This window comes from Adiantum capillus-veneris, chromosome 1 (genome assembly GCF_014529385.1).
Source record: "Adiantum capillus-veneris isolate H3 chromosome 1, ASM1452938v2, whole genome shotgun sequence".
In the NCBI taxonomy this organism is placed as follows: domain Eukaryota; kingdom Viridiplantae; phylum Streptophyta; class Polypodiopsida; order Polypodiales; family Pteridaceae; genus Adiantum; species Adiantum capillus-veneris.
The window spans coordinates 43,751,382-43,773,793 of record NC_140931.1 but is presented as its reverse complement, the minus strand read 5'-3'; the positions used below and the strand labels follow the sequence as shown (position 1 = coordinate 43,773,793).

Here is a 22,412-nt window from a genome sequence, read left to right as displayed (position 1 = left end):
ATGGGAAAGTTTCACATTGGCCCATGAATAGGAAATTTGCTTGCCCACAACAAAGGAAACATACGCCAAGCTATGCTACAAAGAATATTGGTTCTTGTCGCTTAACAAATAGTGCAAACTGTCTTGGCCCAAGGCAAAGTGGGCAAAAGTTGCAGGTAACATTTGGGATTCTCCATGGCCTTGCATAATGAAGATCTTTATTTGGAAGGTTTTGTGGGGTACATTACCAAAGGGGATCAAAGTAAAAGCTAGAGGAATAGGCATTGACTTGTGTTCAATAGGTACAACGGCAATTGAAGACCCCATTCATCTATTCAGAGAATGCCTGGACATGGGAGGTCTTGTGGGTGAAGTTTGCAAATGGGTGCAAAAGACCTGGAAGATCCACTTTTTCAAGAATGATATGTTCTAGGAGGAAAGGTTTTCAATAACCTTGCCATTCTAGAAAGCGCATAGATTGTCCGCTTCTGCTATCTCAAACAAACTTGAAAATCAAGAAAACTTTGAGTGTTTGAAAGAAACCCTGTGATGGCCAAGCTTGAAGAATTCATTCAGGAAAACAGTGAGTGGATTCTGCTATCTCAAACAAACTTGAAAATCAAGAAAACTTTGAGTGTTCGAAAGAAACCCTGTGATGGCCAAGCTTGAAGAATTCATTCAGGAAAACAGTGAGTGGATTCTCTTTGTTGGAAAATAAAAAGACTCTGAAGAGTGGAAGCAAACACTATTCGACATCGGATTCTTGGAAAGGGACAACCACGGACTTTCAACTTCCAACTATCCCACAACTTTGGAGTTGTGGCTAGGATGAGATATACTTCTACACCCTTCTTTGTCTTTTCCTTTGTGCTTGAGGATTAATGTACATTCTTCTCCGAGTTAATACAAGACTACCGGAAAACAAGTTTTCCAATTGTCATTCCACAAAGGAAAATCTAGATCATTGGCCTACATAAGGCCTTAGTAAAGCATATAATTCTTGGGAGCAATTGTGGATTGTGGGATAAAGGTTAGTGATTAATGCCAAGAAAAGTGATGGCAAAAACCAAAAAACCTAAATGGGTCCTTAAGAGGCCCCGGCCCCCACATTTCCAAAAATCAAATCTTCCAAAAATTATATCATTGTCTTCAATTTTAAATTTTTTTGAGTGCGACTTGAGGGACAAATGTCCCAACAATAGGAGGTGCATGATCTTTGAGGTTTCTTCCTTGTGGCTTGTTTATATGAGCCATCCAAACTTCCCTGAAGGAAAGGTTTCCTACTAGTGTCCCATAAGAATATAAATGAATAATAATAATACTAGGTTGGGATAATTCAATTGGAACAAATCAAATTTCTTGAACAACTCAAGTGAAAAGCAACGGTAGATTGTTGAACTAACAACAACTGAATTGGTTGTTCTAACAAAGAGTTCATGTAAAGTAAGGTACGTTTTGCACGCCTTCTCAGGTAGATTTTCCTCACATCAGGTTGCTTTGTCGTTTTTTGGAAACTCAGTCTTCCTAAAGCTAACTCTATCCAAGAGAGAAAAGTTGGCTCTCATTTGGTAGCTTTTTGGAGGCAAAACAAAGTGAAAACCCCCTCGCAAGTTGTCGTAGCCTTTCCATCTCTAAAAGGTACATAAGTGTTGAGCACAAGATAACTCTACCCTCGCTTGCATGCGAATGCACTGATAGTTGTAATACCCGAACATTTTGTAGTTCCAAAAGTGCCTTTGACAATGGATTAGCGATTGCATGCAAAAGCTATCATTTATCACGTCTTTCTATTTTAATTACTATACCAAGCGGAATCTCTAGATTATTGTCAATCCTCGTCATGGAAGCTAACTTCCCCATCTCCATGTAATCGTTGAGTTGATCGTCAATCCTACTAATAGGTGCGCTTGGAGTATGTTTCCTCATCTACGTCTTTGCTTTGTAACAACTCATCTCCTCGTACCTGAAAGAATACATTTGTCAACCTGAGTATGGGGAGGAAACGGGACGTGTTGACAATTGAGATAGTGGATTGCTTGCAAAAAACACATGCTTGTCGAACATGTTACTCTGTAGACATGGTAAGCAAGATATGACATATGTGAAGTAAGGGGCTGGAGATAAGTCATTGAGATAGTCAATGTTTCCAAGATTCAGTGACTAGAATGCCAATAGCAATGAGGTGTGTTCAAATCGCAGCCTACACATTGATCAGTCTATGTTTTGATTAATCACTTAAAATTCCTAGTAATGCTCATTGATTACATTACAAAAGTATCAAAATTTGCTCCTCTCTCTCTCTCTCTCTCTCTCTCTCTCTCTCGGATCGGGCTGAGTTCGAAACTCGTCGGCCTTAAAATATTCTCTCTCTCTCTCTCTCTCTCTCTGTGTGTGTGCGCGTGTGTGTGGGAGGATGAACGCTTACTACGAGACGAGGGCAGGCCACCGGGGGGGCCCAAGCGGGGCGGTGACAAGCGAGTGGCTGGCACAAGCAGAGGCAGCCCTTGTCAATCCCCCCTCTTCGTTACCTCGCAGCAGCCCCTCCAATGGATCTCCACTCTTCAGTGTCATTGAGGAGTTCAACCTCTGGCGTAGCAAGCCCGAGCTTGCCGAAGCTGTTGCAGCCATCAAAGCTCTCACCGCTGTCATCCAGAGGAGTGAGGCAACCACCATGATGGGTCTTGAGAAAGAGCTCCATAATGCTTCTGAAGCACTAAAGGTACCCTATCTGACATCGATACTGTTGTGTTCTGCATGACTATGTTCATGCAAAGGTGTAGACCATTCTTTAAACGAATTGTCGCTTAAGGTGAAGTCAGGACATCCGATGAGTGGGATTGGCTTGCCCAAAAGGAACATGAGAAAGTCACCAATTATGTTGACAAGTTCTGGTCGGATCTTCTAAAATTCACACCCTTTATGAAGATCTCTAACGAGGAAAAGATGAGAAAGTTAGAAGCAAGCCTTCAACCACAGCTTCAGAAGAGCATGAAGGTGAATCCTCATGATACCCTTCAAAGGATGGAGTCAACAATCATCGTTGAGGACTTCCATTCTACCAGAACTCCCCAGAAGAAGGAAAAAAGCACTTATTGTGCAAGGCAAGAGCGGTGTACGTAGAGATGAAAAACACGGCACTTTGTGGAATGGAGCACCGGTAGTGGACTGAAGAGGGGGCTCTTAAAGAGAAGCATCCTCAAAAGTACGCTTTGAGGTAACAACTTACTCAACCCCATGTCAGAACAGAGCAAACACTGTTATTGAAAGCTCGAGAGTTAAAGCCGAGAGCTTCCCCCAAGATAGGATGCCCTCTTCTTCTTGCTCAATCTTGAAAAAAGAGAATAAGTATCACTATAGAAATCTGAGACAACCTGGAGTAAAAATGCTTGCGTTTTAACTGAATAGCAAAACCTATTAGATTTACACCACTTTGCTGCTTCACACAGGTCTAGGGCACTTCCTTGTACGGCTAGTGTCTTCAGGCTGGCCACCCATAGTCTAGGTTGTACCTTGTCCGACCGCTCGAGTTTGGGGCCGGCCGTCCACTTGAGCTGGGTACCCACCTTGGGCACTCCTATATATGGGGCCAGGGGGGTACCCATTACAGATAGCATCTGGCATTGTACGGGTCTCATGCCCTGGTAGTCATGTAGGGCTGATCGCCCCCTCTTTCCCATCTGCAGCGTTTGTGTTCTACTCTCTCTCTCTCTCTCTCTCTCTCTCTCTCTCTCTCTCTCTCTCTCTCACGCGCACTCTCACATGGTATCAGAGCTTCAGGCTCTCCATGATCCAAGGCGCTACATTAGCATTAGGTACTCCTCCCAAGAAGAATCAGCTAGCGTTTTTGCTGATCTGCCAGCTTTTTTTGCATGAGCCAGACACGCGATGGCAATGTTGGAGTGATTTCATCGCCGCGGACCCCCTCCACCTTCGTTTTCTGCATCAACTGCTTGCGTTTTTGCTTTTGGCTGCAAGCGCTAGCCTTTTCAGGCTGTTTCGTCGCCGGAACACCCCTCCCTCTACTTGCGTTTTCACAGCCCATCATCGTTTTTTTGGTAGCATCAGCGTTTTCAGCATGGAGGGGCAGCGCTTAACTTTCCAACCCCATATCTTGTCAGATCTTACCCTATCTACCCGGTTAGGCATCCGGTGCTTGGACCGGCTCAGATTCCTCTACATCTGCTTCAGATTTCAGCCATATATCACTGCTGTTTTTTCTCTGTTTTCAGTCCACTTGGGGCTGTGACATTGATTCCACACCCACTCCAGACCCCATGCACTGCTCTGGACCTTTCTGGGAGCTTATGAGCACGCTGAAAATCGCTGGACAGCAATGTTTTCATCACCTCACAGTTGTGTTTTTGGGTGGACAGCAGACACTTGGCTTGTGTTTTTCACAGAGGATGAAGCTACCTCCTACCAGGACACCATCCGGTGGTGGTCCATGCGGTCTCTCAGTGACTGTTGCAGTACACGGTATCTTCGACATCGGCTTGATCATCTATGGGCGTACGATCCTTGGGAGATCCATTCATTCCAGCCATCATTTGGTGGTTGCGCATTCTAGAGGGGGTGGTGACTTTTGGTTTGCTATGGACACACCTATGCACTCATCAGAGGAGTTTACACGAGATATGGCCATGCTCATGGCATATGGGATCACGACATTCCCAGAGAAGACACCACCATCTTGGGTGGATAGACACTTACCACTTGACCTCGACACGTCAGATCACGATCACGCAGCTCTCCTCTGCTGGGTCTGGTGCCGAGAATCTTGTAGATGACGGTTCCGCCTCTGCGGCTCGGCTCGCTTGCTCTGTCGGTGATAGAACAAGTCGAATGGTGGGCTCAGCGTGGTCGAGCGAGGGGACTTCATTGGAGTTCCTCTGTGGCGAAGCTTGAGCCTCCATGTGTGTCTGTTGCTGCGAAGAAAAGGCGGAGAAGCGTCGACGAAGGGGGAAACTCCTGTTGGACCGAGCACTTCGAGGGTGTTGGCGAGGCTCGATAAGCAAGAGTGGCTAACGGTAAAGTGCAGGCGGGCGGGGCAGTGGACCGCGGACAAGGCAGCGGCGGGGGACGGGCGGGCAACGGGCAGGGCGACAGGCAGCGGGTGGGGCTGGCGACGGGCAGCAGGCAAGGCGATGGGCAGCGGGTGGGGCTGGCGACGGGCAGCGGGCTGGGCAGAGTGCGCAGGGAGGCTGCGTGCAGGAGGAGGGGCAGAGGGGCTACGTGAGGCCCCCGGGGGGGGGGGGGGGGGGGGGTGCGGGTAGTAGCAGCAAGCTCGGACCGTTCCAGTGGCATCCATCTTGAGATGGCTTCCTCTCTGGACATCACCATGTTCAACATTGAGAAGTTAGATGGTACTAACTTCCCCTTCTGGAAAGAGCTGGTTTATAACATGTTGATGCTGGAACTTTTGAGGACTTAGGTAGGGCAAACTTGAAGAAAGTTTTAAAAATAAATTAAGATCAGTTAGAGTTTCACTGTCAGTTCTGATGCAATTTCTTCAGATATAGTTTGCAGTTCATTATTCTATGGTGATTGGTGTAGTTCTTTGGCTCTTTGTCATTGGACATATACTTCCTTAGTAGCCTCGGTTGTCCCTTTCCTTGGACTTCCGTAGCAGCTTGGAGTTTTTGGCATGTGGTATATGATCGGAGGTGCAAATTTCCAACTCTTTCCTCGAGGGTGGATACTTTAGAGTTGGGAAATGATTCGGATACCAATCTTTCATGCCTTTACCCTTAGTTTTTGATGCATACTCTTGGAGTGGTCAACAACAATACCTTTTGCAGATGCTGGTTATGCGACTTGTGAGTCGGTTGGCTTGAGGAGATTCTTGACAAAGCTGGATTTACTTTCAGTGGACAACATCATACTTCCCGGACGTCTTTTGGGGATAGTAGTTCGATTGTATTTACTGCAGGATTCTTTCCCACTGCAGAGTTTGTAGCGAATATCCTCGTCCACGAAACCCTTTCTTTCTAGTTGTAGATTGCTCACTCCAGCTCCCTAGTCCGACTTCCTTTTGAGGAGTTGAGAGGGGGTGTTAGAGTTCAAGCATCTCTTTGGATTCGTCTAGTCGGTCCCAGTTTCTCCCAAGGCCAGGTGAGGGCTGTTTTGTGGCTGTGCTTGGCCAGTGTGAGGTAGGTTTCTCATGCCGGGTTGTACCTAGCCATGTTTAGCTCAGGATTTCGTTCAGTTTCATAGCCATGGAGGCTTCTTGTGCCATAGGGTACTCTTTCCCCTTGCAGTCTAGTGACTTCCCTGTGCTAGGGCAGCCCATGACGAGACCGTGTCAGTGGTCTCGTGTGTAGCAGCAGTTGGCTCTGGAGTCTGTCCGTAGCGGTCGCAGTTGTGTGTCCTCGGGTCTATCCATTGGGCATGTCAGTTCTATGTCGAACCACCCTTGGTCACTTGTATGAGCAGATTGTTATCAACATGGAGAGCCTTTCCCAGATCTCTCTCTCTCTCTCTCATTCTCAGATGTCCTGTCTCTCTACCTCAGTGATCTCTCTTCTCCACAGGTGTGCCTTGTTCATGTGTTTGGCATTGCAAGTGTTCTAGATCGGAGTCGAGGTACCCACGGGATCACGAGCCAGTTCTTGTCTTCATTGCATTTGCCGCTTCCACCTTTGACAAGATGGTCTTCTCGTTTCTTCTAGTTGTGGTTTCATGCTCCACATGTATAGTTTCTTTCAGATTCACCTATCCAGTCACATATATAGAGATTGTTGGAGAGTTATGACAATTATCCATGGTTCGGGTGTTTTCCCTTCAGAGGGGGATGTGGAGCTAGCTCGGGAGTCAGTTTTCGCGGACTACTTTCTTTCAGTTCTAGTGATTCCACGTGCAGCGGACATGATTGGCGGTCTATTTGGTGGCTTTCTATAGCACCTTTTTCTTCTCTTACAGAGCTTGGGTGCAGAGCCTCTAGATCTTGCCGTATTAGCTGCAATCTGAGTATTGATGTGGTCTTTTTTGGTAGATGTTGTTCGTGATTCAAACTGAGAGTGGGGTGATACTCTCTCGGGATGCGTTCTAGGCAATTTTCATTCTCAATTACAATGACGTACCTTCTGATACAGTTTGCACTTCATCATTGTATATGGTTGGTGCAGTTCTTTCGTTCTGTTGTTTTGTGGTTGTGCTCGGCCAGTGTGAGGTTGTTTTCTCGTGTTGAGATGTGTTTAGCCATGTTTAGCTCAGGGTTTGGCTGTCACGTGACACATCCAACCCTATGTGTCCGTGGACAAGCTACACCATAACAGGGTTTCCGTCAAGTCCAGTCGGTCTAGATTAGAAGTGATCTGGCACTTTTGTGAGTTTATTCGTAGACCGTGCATGCCCAGTCACTTAGTATAGATGCATATCCTCTGGTTGCACACAGCATGATCATCAGTATTCCCATCAGAATCCATTAGAATCAATTAGGGGATTTTTCCAATGCATTTAGCCTATTTTCCCTATTTTTGACATTTTTCACTTATTATTTTTAAGTGACTTTCCAACAAAAGTAGGTAGGGTAATTTTGCTAAGAAAATATATAAGAAAACCCAAGTTAGCACTAAATGGCAGAAGAGGCAGCACGAGCTCCCCGCTCAACAGGCATCTTCTCAGCAAGAACCGCGTAGTACCCCCAAGCCTTGTGTTTTCCATCCCCTACAACTAGCGTTTTTGGTCTTCATCATCACCTACCCCTGACCTTGGTGTTTCCAGCCCTGATGATCGCTAACAGTCCCAAAGCCCTAGCGTTTTTCACTAACGCTACAAGAGCAGGCCAGCGTTTTCCATTTTCAGCTTTTTTGCAGCAGATGGTTCAGTGTTTTCAGCCTTTAATGCAGCAGCAGATTCAGCCTTAGAGACTTGCAGAGTATCCCCATTTTCAGCCCTCAAAAACGCAGCCAAAACAGTCATTTTCAGCCACCGAAATCAGTCCCAGGTTTTCAGCCATAGCGTTTTTATGGACAGCAGATAGAAGGCCGCAGATTTCAGCCCTAGAGTCGTCGTCGTCATCCCCGTCATCGTCACCGGCATAGTCACGAGTTGCATTAGTTTCCATGCATCATCATTGTACCACTTTGTGCAATCAATAAGTAGACCACTCTCGCCGACGAGAGTGGGGCCTTCGGAGGAGGGTTTTACAACGTCTCTGGTGTCGTATCTCTTTTCTCTCTTTCTCTTAGTCTCATACACTTTCACGCACAGTGTCCATTCACTTTGTTTGTGATCATAGCATTCTCTCATTAAGAATGAAAGGCTCTACCTTCCAAAAGCATAGTTACCAGGAACGGGAAACCGGAACGGGAACGCGGAACGGGAACGCCGAACAAAATGCCATTCCCTGTTACGGGTACTCACGTTTGAAACACGGAACGGGGATTCGGAACGGGAACTTGGAATGGGAACGGGGAACGGAGACCTGAAAACGGCCATTCCCTGTTACTATGTCCAAAAGAACAAAAGGAACCTTGAGCACAGTTCGGAGCACTCATCTTGAGCAAAGCGCAAACAATCATTCCGCTGCACCTAACATTGGTATCAGAGCTTTGGCAGTGTTCTGTATCACTCAAGGAAAGAACCACAAGAATCACAAGAATTTTTTTTGCTTGTTGCGATCGGATGAACCCAAGTTCGCTTGGACGTGTCTATTCCTAATCGTGTTTTTTGAAGAGTGACAGGACTCCCAAGAAAGGACTTGTCTAGCCTCCCCTTGTGCCTCTTTTCACTCATTGAGAGCGGACCGTGCACTTAGCGGCTGGTCACTCAACGTGAGGTGGGAAAAAGCAACCTTGGTGTGAGCGCAAGGCCGCCAAGGGGTGCGCCCGCGGAAAGGAGTAGAACTCGGGTGAAGAGAAGATCCTTCTCCAACACGGTTTGCAAGCGAAAGAATGCCTCAAGAACCTCAAGAGCCTCAAGACCCCAAGAATCCAAGTTCCTCGTGAACTTAAGAACCCAAGACCACAAGAACCCACGACTTCAGAATGGTCATCACTCGAAGCGGAATGGATACTTCGCTTGGAGGTGATGAGCATGAGAGGCGAAGAAGAATTTCCCCCACCAGGAGGGTTTTCCAACCCTCCCCCTTCCCGATCTACGACAAAGATTGCACTAACTCCTATAGAGGAGTTGAAGCAGTTGTTTAAGGAAAGACAGTTAGAACGCAAAGAAAGAAAAGCAGAAAGAAAGGCCTACGAAGAACGAAGGGCAGCCATAGATCGTGACTACAAAGAAGGAATGGCAGCCATACAACGTCAGTACAACTTGAAAGAAAAGTAAAGTCAAGTCAAATTTGATCGCGAGAACAAAGAAAGACAAGCAGATAACGAAGCAATACAAAAACAGAGCGATCGACAAAACAAAGAGTTCTGGCGACTCTATTCTTAAGTTTAGGCACAGATGCAGGAGATTTGGGTAAAGGAGACTCTCTGAGTCTCTTCTTCTCCCAAGCATGACACACAGGATTTGCATGATTGTGTGAAGCATGACGATGAATTGAATGACAATGATTTGCATGATGATTTGAATGATAATGATAAGCATGATGATTTGCATGATCAAGATGTGATTTCTCACGAGCATGATGATTTGCATGATCAAGATGTGATTTCTCACAAGCATGATGAGTTGCATGAAGATGATGTGATTGTTCACAAGGATGAGGTGTTAGTTGATGCTTTTTTTAGCGAAGCTAACCTCGTTGCAGATTCGATCAATCACGAAGGATCGATCTTGGCTCTCGAGCCTAGGTCCAAAGAGCCCTCACAGGAAGTATTATATGTTCGCATGATTGATATGCACGCGTGGTTCGAGTGTTTCATTCGTGATCGTTTCCTGTATTTTAGTCAGCGTCTTTATGTGATCTCTTTTCCTAGGCATGACATATTCTACATTGAGCACGTTTCACTCATGAATGAGCACAAATGTATACGGATTTTTCATGAAAAACTGAAAAGTTTGTATGTAAGGAAGTCACATTCCATGTCTCTTCTTTGGCATGACACAGTTTCCGAACGAGCACATGAAAGTATGAGCACCAAGCATGGGCATTCCGTTGTGAATTGCCACAATTGATTGCTCTAGATCATAAGAGAACGATTCGATCTCATTGTTTGCGTGTATGTGGTGAACGGTTTAGCACTCCGTCTCTTTGTTCATCTACATTGCATGCACAGTCTTTGAGGAAGACACAATTTGTTCCACTCACTTTACATGGAATAGGTATGTTTATGGTTTTGTGTTGGAAGTGGTTTCAGGAATTTTTAGTCATGGAGATTCTTGAAGATGAAAGAAGCGTGACTTTAGACGAAGTTGAAGTATCGAAGGAGCTACAGAAGACTTTGTGTCGCTTTCGGCACGGCCCAGAGAAGCAAGCGTTGTAGACCTTTATGAAGTTTAAGTACCGCACGACCCACACAGCAGAGTGGGCCGGCGAAGAGTCCCTTCTAGGATTCCGGATGCTATTGGCGATCTCCCTCGACGCCATACAGTTCGGTACCAGTACCTCACTTTGAAAAGGAGGGGATGTCACGCGACACATTTAACCCTATGTGTCCGTGGACAAGCTACACCATAACAGGGTTTCCGTCAAGTCCAGTCAGTCTAGATTAGAAGTGATCTGACACTTTTGTGAGTCTATTCGTAGACCGTGCATGTCCAGTCACTTAGCATAGATGCATATCCTCTGGTTGCACACAGCATGATCATCAGTATTCCCATCAGAATCCATTAGAATCAGTTAGGGGATTTTTCTAGTGTATTTAGCCTATTTTCCCTATTTTTGACATTTTTCACTTATTATTTTTAAGTGACTTTCCAACAAAAGTAGGTAGGGTAATTCTGCTAAGAAAATATATAAGCAAACCCAAGTTAGCACGAAATGGTAGAAGAGGCAGCAGGAGCTCCCCGCTCAACATGCATCTTCTTAGCAAGAACCCCACAGTACCCCCAAGCCTGGCGTTTTCCATCCCCTATAGCTAGCGTTTTTGGTCTTCATCATCACCTACCCCTGACCCTGGTGTCTCCAGCCCTGATCATCGCCAACAGTCCCAGAGTCCTAGCGTTTTTCACTAACGCTACAAGAGCAGGCCAACGTTTTCCATTTTCAGCCTTTTTGCAGCAGATGGTTCAGCGTTTTCAGCCTTTAATGCAGCAGCAGATTCAGCCTTAGAGACTTGCAGAGTATCCCCATTTTCAGCCCTCAAAAACGCAGCCAAAACAGTCATTTTCAGCCACCGAAATCAGTCCCAGATTTTCAGCCATATCGTTTTTATGGACAGCAGATAGAAGGCGGCAGATTTCAGCCCTAGAGTCGTCGTTGTCATCCCCGTCATCGTCACCGGCATAGTCACGAGTTGCATCAGTTTCCATGCATCATCATTGTACCACTTTGTGCAATCAATAAGTAGACCACTCTCGCTGACGAGAGTGGGGCCTTCGGAGGAGGGTTTTACGTCTTTGGTGTCGTATCTCTCTTCTCTCTTTCTCTCAGTCTCATACACTTACACGCACAGTGTCCATTCACTTTATTTGTGATCATAGCATTCTCTCATTAAGAACGGAAGGCTCTATCTTCCATAAGAACAAAAGGAACCTTGAGCACAGTTCGGAGCACTCATCTTGAGCAAAGTGCAAACAATCATTCCGCTGCACCTAACATTGGCTTTGCTCCATGGCCATATAGGCTCCTCTTGCCTTGGGTATTTTTTCCCTTGCTGTCTGAGGGCCCTTTGGGCTAGTAGCTTCCACTTCTGGGTGTTCCTCCTATTATTGGGGTCTTTTTCCCGATCGTGGAACTTAGAGGCTGGGTCAGGCAGCTTATAGTTGGGCATAATAGGGGCCTGGGGGATACCTCTAGAGCATTGCAGTTCAGCCGAGTAGGGCGCCCTTATGGGCAACCCTTTGCCACAGATGCCTGACGTTTTCCCTTGCCGGTCTTCCTAGCGTTTTGGTGGGCCGTAGGCTTGCGTGTTTTGGCATGAGCAGTGGGCAGCAGATCCAGCCTTGGGTTTCTCTTTAGGACACCTCTTGCCTATGCTATCTCAGGCAGAGACAGAGCACCCCTTTGATGATGCAGGTGTCACGTGACACATCTAACCCTATGTGTCTGTGGACAAGCTACAGCATGATCAGGGTTCAGTGAGTCCAGTCAGTCTAGATTAGAAGTGATCTAGCACTTTTGTGAGTCTATTCGTAGACCGTGCATGCCCAGTCACTTAGTATAGATGCATATCCTCTGGTTGCACAGAACATGATCATCAATATTCCCACATAATCCATTAGAATCAATAAGGGGAATTTTTCACTGCATTTAGCCTATTTTCCCTATTTTTGGTATTTTCACGTAGCAGATTCAACCCTTTTGGTTGCAGAAGATAACCATTTTCAGCCCATAAAAATGCAACCAAAACAGTCATTTTCAGCCACCGAAATAGCCCCGAAATTCAGTAGATAGAAGACCACAGATTTCAGCCCTAAAGTCGTCGTCGTCATCCCCGTCGTCATCATCGGCATAGTCCCAAGTTGCATCAGTCCATTGCATACGCATTGCACCACTTTGTGCAATCAATAGTAGACCACTCTCGCCGACGAGAGTGGGGCCTTCGGAGGAGGGTTTTACAACGTCTCTGGTGTCGTATCTCTCTTCTCTCTCTATCTCTCAGTCTCATACACTTGCACGCACAGTGTCCATTCGCTTTGTTTGTGATCATAGCATTCTCTCATTAAGAAGGAAGGCTCTCCCTTCCATAAGAACAAAAGGAACCTTGAGCACAGTTCGGAGCACTCATCTTGAGCAAAGCGCAAACAATCATTCCGCTGCACCTAACAGTAGGCCTAAGAGAAGAGAGGTAAACTGTCGTCTAGAGGGCAGCCATATGGTGGCTAGCCTTGGGGGATGCAAATCTCTCTCTCAGATCTGAGTTGGTGTGAGAAGGAGCATCTTCGGATTGGATGTCATCTTGAGACCGTGTCAGTGGTCTCGTGTGCAAGAGCAGTTGACAATGTCAATAGCAGTCGTAGTTGTGTGTACCTCGGGTCTATCCATTGGGGGATGTCAGATCTATGCACCCTTGGTCACTTGTATGAGCATCTTGTTATCAACATAGAAAGCCTTTCCCAGATCTCTCTCTCTCTCTCTCTCTCTCTCTCTCTCTCTCTCTCTCTCTCTCTCTCTCACACACACACACACACACACACACACACATTCTCAGATGTCCTCTCTGTCTACCTCACTAATCTCTCTTCTCCACAAGTGCCTTGTTCATGTATGTGGCATTGTAGGTGTTCTAGATCAGAGTCAAGGTGTCCACCGGATCGCGAGCCAGTTCTTGTCTTCATTGCATCTTCTGCTGCCACCTTTGATAGCAAGGTGCCTATAGGAGTCAAGGTGTCCACCGGATTGTGAGCCAATTCTTGTCTTCATTGCATCTTCTGCCGCCACCTTTAACAGAAAGGGAGCCTTTAGGTGAAGTGGCAAACATAGAAGGTAGGGGAAAAATACTCAGGGGCTGTAGGAGGCTATATGGCTAGGAAAGTGTCAAAACCCAAGGCTAAACATGGCTAGACATATTCCTACATGAGAAAACAACCTTAGAATGGTTGGGCACAACCACAAAACAACCCCCACTCCCTAACACGCGTCCTTGGGAGAAACTCCCATGTGGGGGTGAGTCTTGCTCAACAAGAGGAAATTTTGAAGCAAGTCAATGAGTTTCTAGAAAAAGGTTTGATACGGCTAAGTACTTCTCCATACTGCACTCCAATTTTATTGGTGCAAAAGAAAGATGGCACGTTTTGTATGAGCATAGATTATGAGCATGTCTAGTATAGGCTAAAGATACGATGTCACAATTGTGACTATGTTGCAGTATTACATCTACTCCTAGTTGTAGATACGCGAAGTGCCATGCCAAGGAGGACCCCTACGCTTGGATGGTCACACCCCTTCTTTCAAGAGACGTGCCTCTTCGCCAAAAGCGACACTCCTTCGACGACTGGTCACACCCCTTCGCTCTACGGGTGCGACTCTTCGCCCAATAGTTGTAGCTCTTCGCCAAAGATGTGTCTTTACGTCTAAAGTCATGTCTCTTTACCATGAGACGTGTCTTTTCATTTGTCTCTTCGTCTCCTATATAAGGAGCCTATTGTACTCAGTTTCGGGCAGTCAGTCATTCAACCAATCAACACAGAGTCTTCTAAGTCTTGTTTCTGAGTTCAGTTCAAGTTTCTTAAGTCTTAATCATGAGTTTAAGTACTTAATTAAGGATTAGCAACTAGAATCCTTACAGTGGTATAAGAGCAATTTTTTTTTTCCCGGACCCGAAGGTTGTGAGCCTGTCACCCTTGCCGCTACATTCTACCCCCTTCCTGGAGTTGCATGGAAGCAGAAGAAAGATGGACTACATACGGCCACGTATGAGGTAATCTAAAGTTACTTCTATTCTAATGCTAAATAATGCAACGACAAGGGACAACAGCATGGCTATGTGTGGGCGTACCGCTCATGCTCGTGATTCTGCATGGGTCTATTCGAAGGGAGCTCTAGTGGGTACTCTTTCATTTGAGTACCCCTTCGTATGCGAAGCGTTTGACGGAATTTCTGAAACACTGGCTGAGAGCACCCTTTCACTGGAGATTTCTTGCATCGCATTCTCTCCCAAGCGTCACATCTTCAAGCTGCAGGGACTTTCTCCAACCGTTGCCTCACCACGCGGCAAAAATTTCTCACGCTGGACAGATTTTATACGATGGCAGCTTTCTTTTACGCCGAGCAAATTTAACTATTCTAAAGTTTAAGTGGCTGGCCAAATCCCATGATTAAAAGGGCCATGTGAAAGCACCTTTTCATAAAAAAAAAAACAAAAGGACAAACCAATAGATTACGATGGCTGGAAGCCATCGTTTACAGCAAGCGTCTCACTCTGTCACTCTCCCGCGTTGGCCTACTGTGCACTTTGCGCGTGCGGAAGGTTTCGCCATCATGGCCGACGATGCAATCAATGTTCCAATTCCGATTCTCTCGTATATAGACGGGATTCCAGATACCATTCTCTCATAAACCCACTCGCACTTGGTTCTTCAGGTGCCTCTCCCGGAACCAGAACCAGAGCCTCTCCCGAAACCGGAACCTCTCTTTGAACAAGTACCCGCGCTTGTTCCCGCATTGGCACTTGCAGCAGAGAGCCCTCTTTCAGAACCGGTTCCACAACCCCCATTACTCACTTCAGTGGCCGATTGTCACGTGATACATCCAACCCATGTGTCCGTGGACAAGCTACATCATAACAAGGGTTCCGTCAGTCCAGTCAATCTGGCACTTTTGTGAGTCTATTTGTAGACCGTGCATGCCCAGTCACTTAGTGTAGATGCATATCCTCTGGTTGCACACAACACGATCATAAGCATTTCCATCAGAATCCATCAGAATCCTTCAGGGGAATTTTCCAGTGCATTTAGCCTATTTTACCTATTTTTGACATTTTTCACTTTTTAATTTAAGTGACTTTTGTTGGAAAGTAGGTAGGGCAAATTGGGTAAGATAATATATAAGCAAACCAAGCTTAGCACTATTTGGTAGATGAGCAAGGAGAGCATAGGCCTTCGGCGAGAGGTTCCCCCTTCTCTCTCAGCAAGACTCCCCAACCACTTGGGCGATTTCCCTCTTGCAGGATCCCTAGCGTTTTTCCTCACCTTCACTTGGCTTTTTTCAGCAGGCACACCATCGCCAAGTACCAGCAGTCACCATAGCCTAGCGTTTCCAGATCCCCCATCGCCCAGCATACCTTAGTGTTTTCAGCACCAAAACGCAGCAGCAGAAATCAGCGTTTTCAGCACCAAAACGCAGCAGAAAATCAGCGTTTTCAACAGCCAAATCAGCGTTTTTTTCAGCAGCAGAAATCAGCCCCGAATTCAGCATTTGAATCGCAGCAGATTTCAGCCTTGAGCGTTTTTGGACAGCAGATAAAGACCTTCAGTTTTCAGCCCTAGTGTCGGCCTCGTCATCTCCGTCGTCATCGTCGACATAGTCTAGACTTGCATCAGTTGCATGCATACACTTTGTACCAGTTTGTGCAATCAATCGTAGACCACTCTCGCCAACAAGAGTCGGGTCTTCGGAGGAGGGTTTTACAGCGTCTCTGGTGTCGTATCTCTCAGTCTCATACACTTGCACGCACAGTATCCACTCACTTTGTTCGTGATCATTGCACTCTATCATTAAAGACGGAAGGCTCTCCCTTCCATAAGAACAAAAAGGAACCTTGAGCACATTATGGAGCACTGATCTTGAGAAAGAACAACATTCATTCCGCTGCACCTTACATTGGTATCAGAGCTTTGGCAGTGTTCTGTATCACTCAAGGAAAGAACCACAAAATCACAAGAATTTTTTTTGCTTGTTGCGGTCGCACGAACCCAAGTTTGCTTGGGCGTGTCGATTCCTAATCGTGTTTTTGAAGAGTGACAGGAATCCCAGGAAAGAAGGGCTTGTCCAGCCTCCCCTTGTGCCTCTTTTCACTCATTGAGAGCGGACCGTGCACTTAGCAGCCAGCCAATCGACATGAGGTGGGAAAAAGCAACCTTGGTGTGAGCGCAAGGCTGCGCGCCCGCGGAAAAGAGAAGAACTCGGGTGAAGAGAAGATCCTTCTCAAACACGGTTTGCAAGCGAAAGAAAATCTCAAGAACCTCAAGAACCTCAAGAATCCAAGAACCAAAGACCCACAAGAACCCAAGTTTGTGTGAACTTAAGAACCAAAGATCATAGTGCATGGTCCTCACGCGAAGCGGAATGGATACTTCGCATACAGGTGATGATTATGGGAGTGGCGAAGAAGAGCTTTCCCCACCAAGAGGCTTTCCCGACCCTCCCCCTTTCCCATCTACGCCACAAGTTGTACCAAATTCTATGGAGGTGATGGTCAAGTCGATGATGGAGATGATGGCACATCAACAAGAAACGAATCGAGTTTCGTTGGCACAACTAGAAAGAAAAGCAGAACGACAGGAAGCTAAGGACCGCGAGCGCGAAGAAAGAAACGAAAGACTTGCCATCCAACAAGAAGCGACTCGCATTGCCTTGGAACGCGAGCGTGATGAACGAGAAGAAAGAAAGCACAAAGACAGGAAGAAGCTGAAGCAAGACGAGCGGCCTTGGAGGTCGAGCATGAGGCTCAAAGAGAACTCCGCACACAAGAATTGGTTCGACAAGTGCTCGCTTCGAAGTCCGAACCAGCCAAAGATCGTGGGAGTTCCTCAAGTGGTGCAAGCCACAATGCGGACTCCAACAACCCAGTCTCACAGAGAAGTTGTTAGGTGCAGCGGAATGATTGTTTGTGCTTTGCTCAAGATGAGTGCTACGGACTGTGCTCAAGGTTCCTTTTAGTTCTTATGGAAGGGAGAGCCTTCCGTTCTTAGTGGAAAATGCTATGATCACGAACAAAGTGAATGGACAATGTGCGTGCAAGTGTATGAGACTGAGAGAGAGAGAGAGAAGAGAGATACGACACCAGAGACGTTGTAAAACCCTCCTCCGAAGGCCCCACTCTCGTCGGCTAGAGTGGTCTACTTATTGATTGCACAAAGTGGTACAATGCGTATGCAATGGACTGATGCAATTGGACTATGCCGATGACGACGACGGTGGTGACGACGACGACGACTTGATGGCTGAAATCTGTGGTCTTCTTCTATTGCTGATTTTCGGGACTATTTCGGTGGCTGAAAATGACTGTTTTGGCTGCGTTTTCATGGCTGAAATTGGGGGAACTTCTGCAACCAACTTGGGGCTGATCTGCTGCTGTCCCTTAGGGCTGAAAATCCTGTGGTTCCGATGCGGGTTAGGCTGAAAACCAAAAATGCTGATGCATGGCTGATCCTAGCAAAAACGCTAGTGCTGATCTGGGATAGGAAGTAAAAAACGCTACTGATTGTTGATGCTTGCAAAAACGCGAGTGCTGATCTGGGGGCTAGCGACCATGGGAGGAAAACGCCAGGTTGCTGAGTACTGCTGCCGAGGCGGTAACTGCCAAGACATGAAACGCTAGGGGTGCTTGAGTGTAGGCGAGGATGGGAAAGCCAAAAACGCCAGGGGTTCTGGGGGGTATTGCTGAGAAGTTGCCTGTTGAGCGGGAAGCTCCTGTTGCCTCTTCTGTCATTTAGTGCTAACTTGGGTTTGCTTATATATTAACTTAGCAAAATTGCCCTAGCTACTTTTGTTGGAAAGTCACTTAAAAATAATAAGTGAAAAATGTCAAAAATAGGGAAAATAGGCTAAATGCATTGGAAAAATCCCCTAACTAATTCTAATTGATTCTAATGGGAATTCTGATGATCATGCTGTGTACAACTAGAGGATATGCATCTATGCTAAGTGACTGGACATGCACGGTCTACGAATATACTCACAAAAGTGCCAGATCACTGCTAATCTAGACTTGACTGAAGTGACTGAACCCTGGTCATGCTATAGCTTGTCCACGGACACATAGGGTTGGATGTGTCACGTGACAGAAGTCGACTTTTAGGAGGAAATAGTAAAGTTTTGATGGCAGCCATGTACCTTGCCGCTGATGCCATCAATTCGTACCACGCATGGCAAGAGGCACAGCTAGCCGCACACCTAGAGGAAGCCGACGAATTCATGCCCCTTTCTTTTAGTTGGGCTGATTTCCAAGACAAGCTTAAGGCGTGGTTTATGCTTCCTCAGTATCTCGCACGATTGAAGGAAGATTGGTGCAATCTCTAGCAACATGGTATGCCAATTTTTTTTTTTTCTAACCGTGTTTTGTAGCTCGGCACTCAGTTACGCAAATTGGATGATGAGCGCAAAGAGGCTTTCCTCTTTGGGTTAGACGAATACATCAAGTTTGATGTAGAAGTCTTTGACCCCGCGGATCTCAACAAGGCGGTAGCGATTGCTCTCTCCCAAGAGATGAAGCACAACAAGGGAAAGCCTAAGGAGAACAAGACTTCTCAAGGAACCTCTCAGAATTCTCAGAACACGCAGAATGGTAAGAATGGAAATTCTTCTAGCCCTTCTTCCTCTAATTCCTCGGAAAAGAACTCTAATAATGAATCTAAGGGTAAAGCTAAAGCACCTGCAGAACCTAGGCTAACCCCAGATGAAAAAGCTGCACAAGGAATTGTAGGAGGATACATCACGGCTGAAGAACAAGTGATTTATGCTAAGGAAGGTAGATGTTTTCAATGTCATGTCAAGGGTCACATTAAGGAGGCTTGTCCTAAGACAGCCCCACCTAAAGAACCAAAGGCATCCACAACAGCCACAAGCACTATAACGCACCACGCTGAATCTTCTCATGACTCTGACACACACATTGATGAGTCTCTCATGAAGTGTTATGGTCATGTAAAGGGTCAACGTTTTATCATATTGTTTGATCCAGGCAGTATGCATGATGTAATTAGTGCCTCTCTTGTTGAGAGAGCCTGCCTAGAGGTTAGTCAGAAATCTCCTCTCGAGGTTTCTGGCTTCGCTCCTAGTATGGACTCTCTCATCACAAAAGAGTGCCTTGATGTGATGTTTACCGTTCAACAAGCTGCTTTCCGTAGGAAATTTCTTGTGTCTCCTCTCTCAGGATGTGATATGATTTTGAGCATAAGATGGTTTCGTGAACTCAACTCTCTCCTTGATTGGGAGGCTAACACTCTCACTTTACATGCCAAAACTGACTCCCCCCTCATCATTCGTGCTGAGGAGAGCTTACATTCTTTTCCTCTCATCTCTCATGTGCAGGTAAAGCGTGAATTAGACGAGGAGCACAAGCGGTATTCATCTATGCTGCTCCAGTTTCCCAGAGCATTTAGGCTCCAGCTAAGTATTCAAGTTTGTTTACCAAGTTTAAACATCTCTTTTTGCAGGATGATCTTCCACCTCGTCTCCCACGGAGGACCATCGCATTGAGCTTATGGAGGGGGCACAGCCTGTCAGTAAGGCTCCCTATCGTTTGAACAAGACACAGGAGGAAGAGTTAGGACGACAACTCAGGGAGTTGGTGGCTAGAGGGTTCATACGTCCTAGTGTAAGTCCTTTTGCTGCCCCTATTTTATTTGTTCGCAGAAGGATGGTTCGTTTCGTTTGTGTGTTGATTACAGGGCATTAAACAAGATGATTGTCAAGAACAAGCTTCCGATGCCTCGCATTGAGTATATCCTAGATAGGCTCAATGAGGCAAAGGTTTTCAGCAAGGTCGATCTCAAGAGTGGATATTATCAAGACTGCCTTTTCGTACCGAGCGAGGGCAATGGGAGTATATTGTTATGCCTTTTGGATTGACAGGTACCGTGGGTACATTTAATCGTCTCATGGTGGGTCGTTTCGGCGATATGGTCGGTGTATGTGTGTTCATCTTTTTGGATGATATTCTCATTTTTTCTGCATCGTGGGAACAACATGAAAGAGATGTCGAAAGGGTACTAACCCGTTTGGATGAGTGTCAGTTGTATATTGCAGCTAAGAAGTCTGAATTTTTTCTTACTGAAGTCACTTATCTGGGTTATATCATTTCTGCAGAAGGCATCATGCTAGATCCCGCGAAGGTGGAACAGGTTCGTAATTGGGATTTGCCCAAAACTGCATATGATATGCGTTCTTTTCTTGGTTTATGTCAAGCATATAGTTCGCACATAGAGAATTTTGCACGCATTGCTGCATCTATGACTGATGTTTTGAAAGGGGTAAAGACTCGCCGTCAGCGCGTAGATTTGCCCGAAGCAACCATTGATGCTTTCGCAACTCTCAAGGTTGCGGTGACCGGAGCACCGTGTCTTATCCTTGCCTCTTGGGATGATCCCTTTGAGGTATGGACGGATGCGAGCAATGTCGCCATAGGCGCTGTGCTTCAGCAACATGGTCATCCAGTAGCTTTCTTTAGCCGGAAGCTCAGTAGTGCAAAAAAGAATTATTCAGTTTATGATAAAGAACTTTTGTCTGTCATTCACTCTCTTAAGCATTGGAAGCATTTTCTTTATGGTAGAGAGTTTACAATTCGCACAGATCATCAAGCCCTCAAGTGGCTCCAGTCTCTGTCTAGTGCACATTGGAGTGATCGCCAAGCACGGTGGTCACAATTTTTTGAGCAATTTGGAGGTTTGATTGAGTATGAGTCTGGAAAAGCTAACCCTGTTGTAGATGCGTTGAGTCGCAACAGACTTTGGCTCTTGAGTCAAGATCCACATTTTCTATTCAGGGTGAGTCTTTTGACAACATGAAGAATCAGTATGCGGATTCCGAGTTTGGTAAGCATTGGTTGCAGGCTCTTGCTTCCCAAGGGCCAAGCAACTATCTCATTCGTGATGGTTTGTTGTATTTTTGTCAACGTTTATGTGTGTTGCCCTCTCTCAGGCCAACCATATTGCATGATGCACATGATTCTCTCACGGGTGGGCACAGGGGAATGAACACCACTTTGGAAAAAATTGAAAGATTCTTTTGCGAAAAGATGTGTTTCGTTATGTCACACACTGCACCGTATGTCAAAAGGTAAAAGCTCCTCGGGGTAAGCAGCAAGGCCTCTTGTTTGCGCTCCCTATTCTCGATGGACCTTTTCAAGATATTTCCATGGATTTCGTGACTAACCTACCACCAAGTTTGCATTCAAGGAACACTCAATGTTTGACAATTGTTGATCGTTTTAGCAAGTTTTGCATGTTGATTCCTTGTAAAGCCACAATCACGGCTCAAGATGTAGCACGATTGTTCATTAAGCATTGATACCCCCTTTGTGGTTTGCCAAAATCAATTGTTTCAGATAGGGATGTTAAGTTCATGTCAAATTTTTGGCGCGCACTCTTTGAAAATTTTGGCACTAAATTTTCATCGGCTTTTCATCCAGAGTCGCATGGTCAAACAGAAATTTACAATCAATTGGCTTTTGATGTTTTAAAGTCGTATGTGCATGATCAGCAGTCTCAATGGGAGCTCTATCTTCCATTGGTTCAGGCTATTTTGAATGACTCTTTTTCTTCTGCTATTGGTCGAACTCCGTATGAGGCAGCTTTTGGCCGTCTGTTCCAATCACTTTTGACTCGCTCGGTCAGTCAAATGTCTGATGCCAAGCTGAAAGTCAATCATTGGATGAGATTTCTGAGAGTGTGAAGCTTCGGCTAAACAAGGCTCACGAATCTTATTCACGACAGGCTAATAAGTATCGTCAGGATGTTTCGATCAAGGAAGGAGATTGGGTGTATTTAAGAATCATGAAGCAACGTCTTAAGCGAGTTGGAAAGAAGTGTCCCAAGTTGTCTTTTCGTATGTATGGTCCATTTCCAGTCATTAAAAAGATAAATGAGGTTTCAATGAAATTACAATTGTCTAACTCATGGTCAATGCACAACGTTTTCCATGTTTCTTGGTTGAAAGTGTTTCAGGAAACACCTCCAAAGGACATTTTGGAAGAAGAAGAACCGGAGAT

At 45.8% G+C, this 22,412-nt stretch overlaps 1 protein-coding gene across 1 annotated transcript in view; it reads left to right on the top strand.

Annotated features, from left to right (window-relative positions):
* Positions 1-2,326: 2,326 nt before the first annotated feature.
* The window catches only part of LOC147464623 (uncharacterized), a 29,707-nt gene continuing 9,621 nt past the window's right edge, over positions 2,327-22,412 (top strand). Inside the window, exon 1 of the mRNA XM_086516054.1 lies at positions 2,327-2,698. Within this exon, the coding sequence (XP_086372180.1) occupies positions 2,393-2,698 (306 nt within the window). The 5' untranslated portion in view covers positions 2,327-2,392. The remainder of the gene's footprint in view (positions 2,699-22,412) is intronic.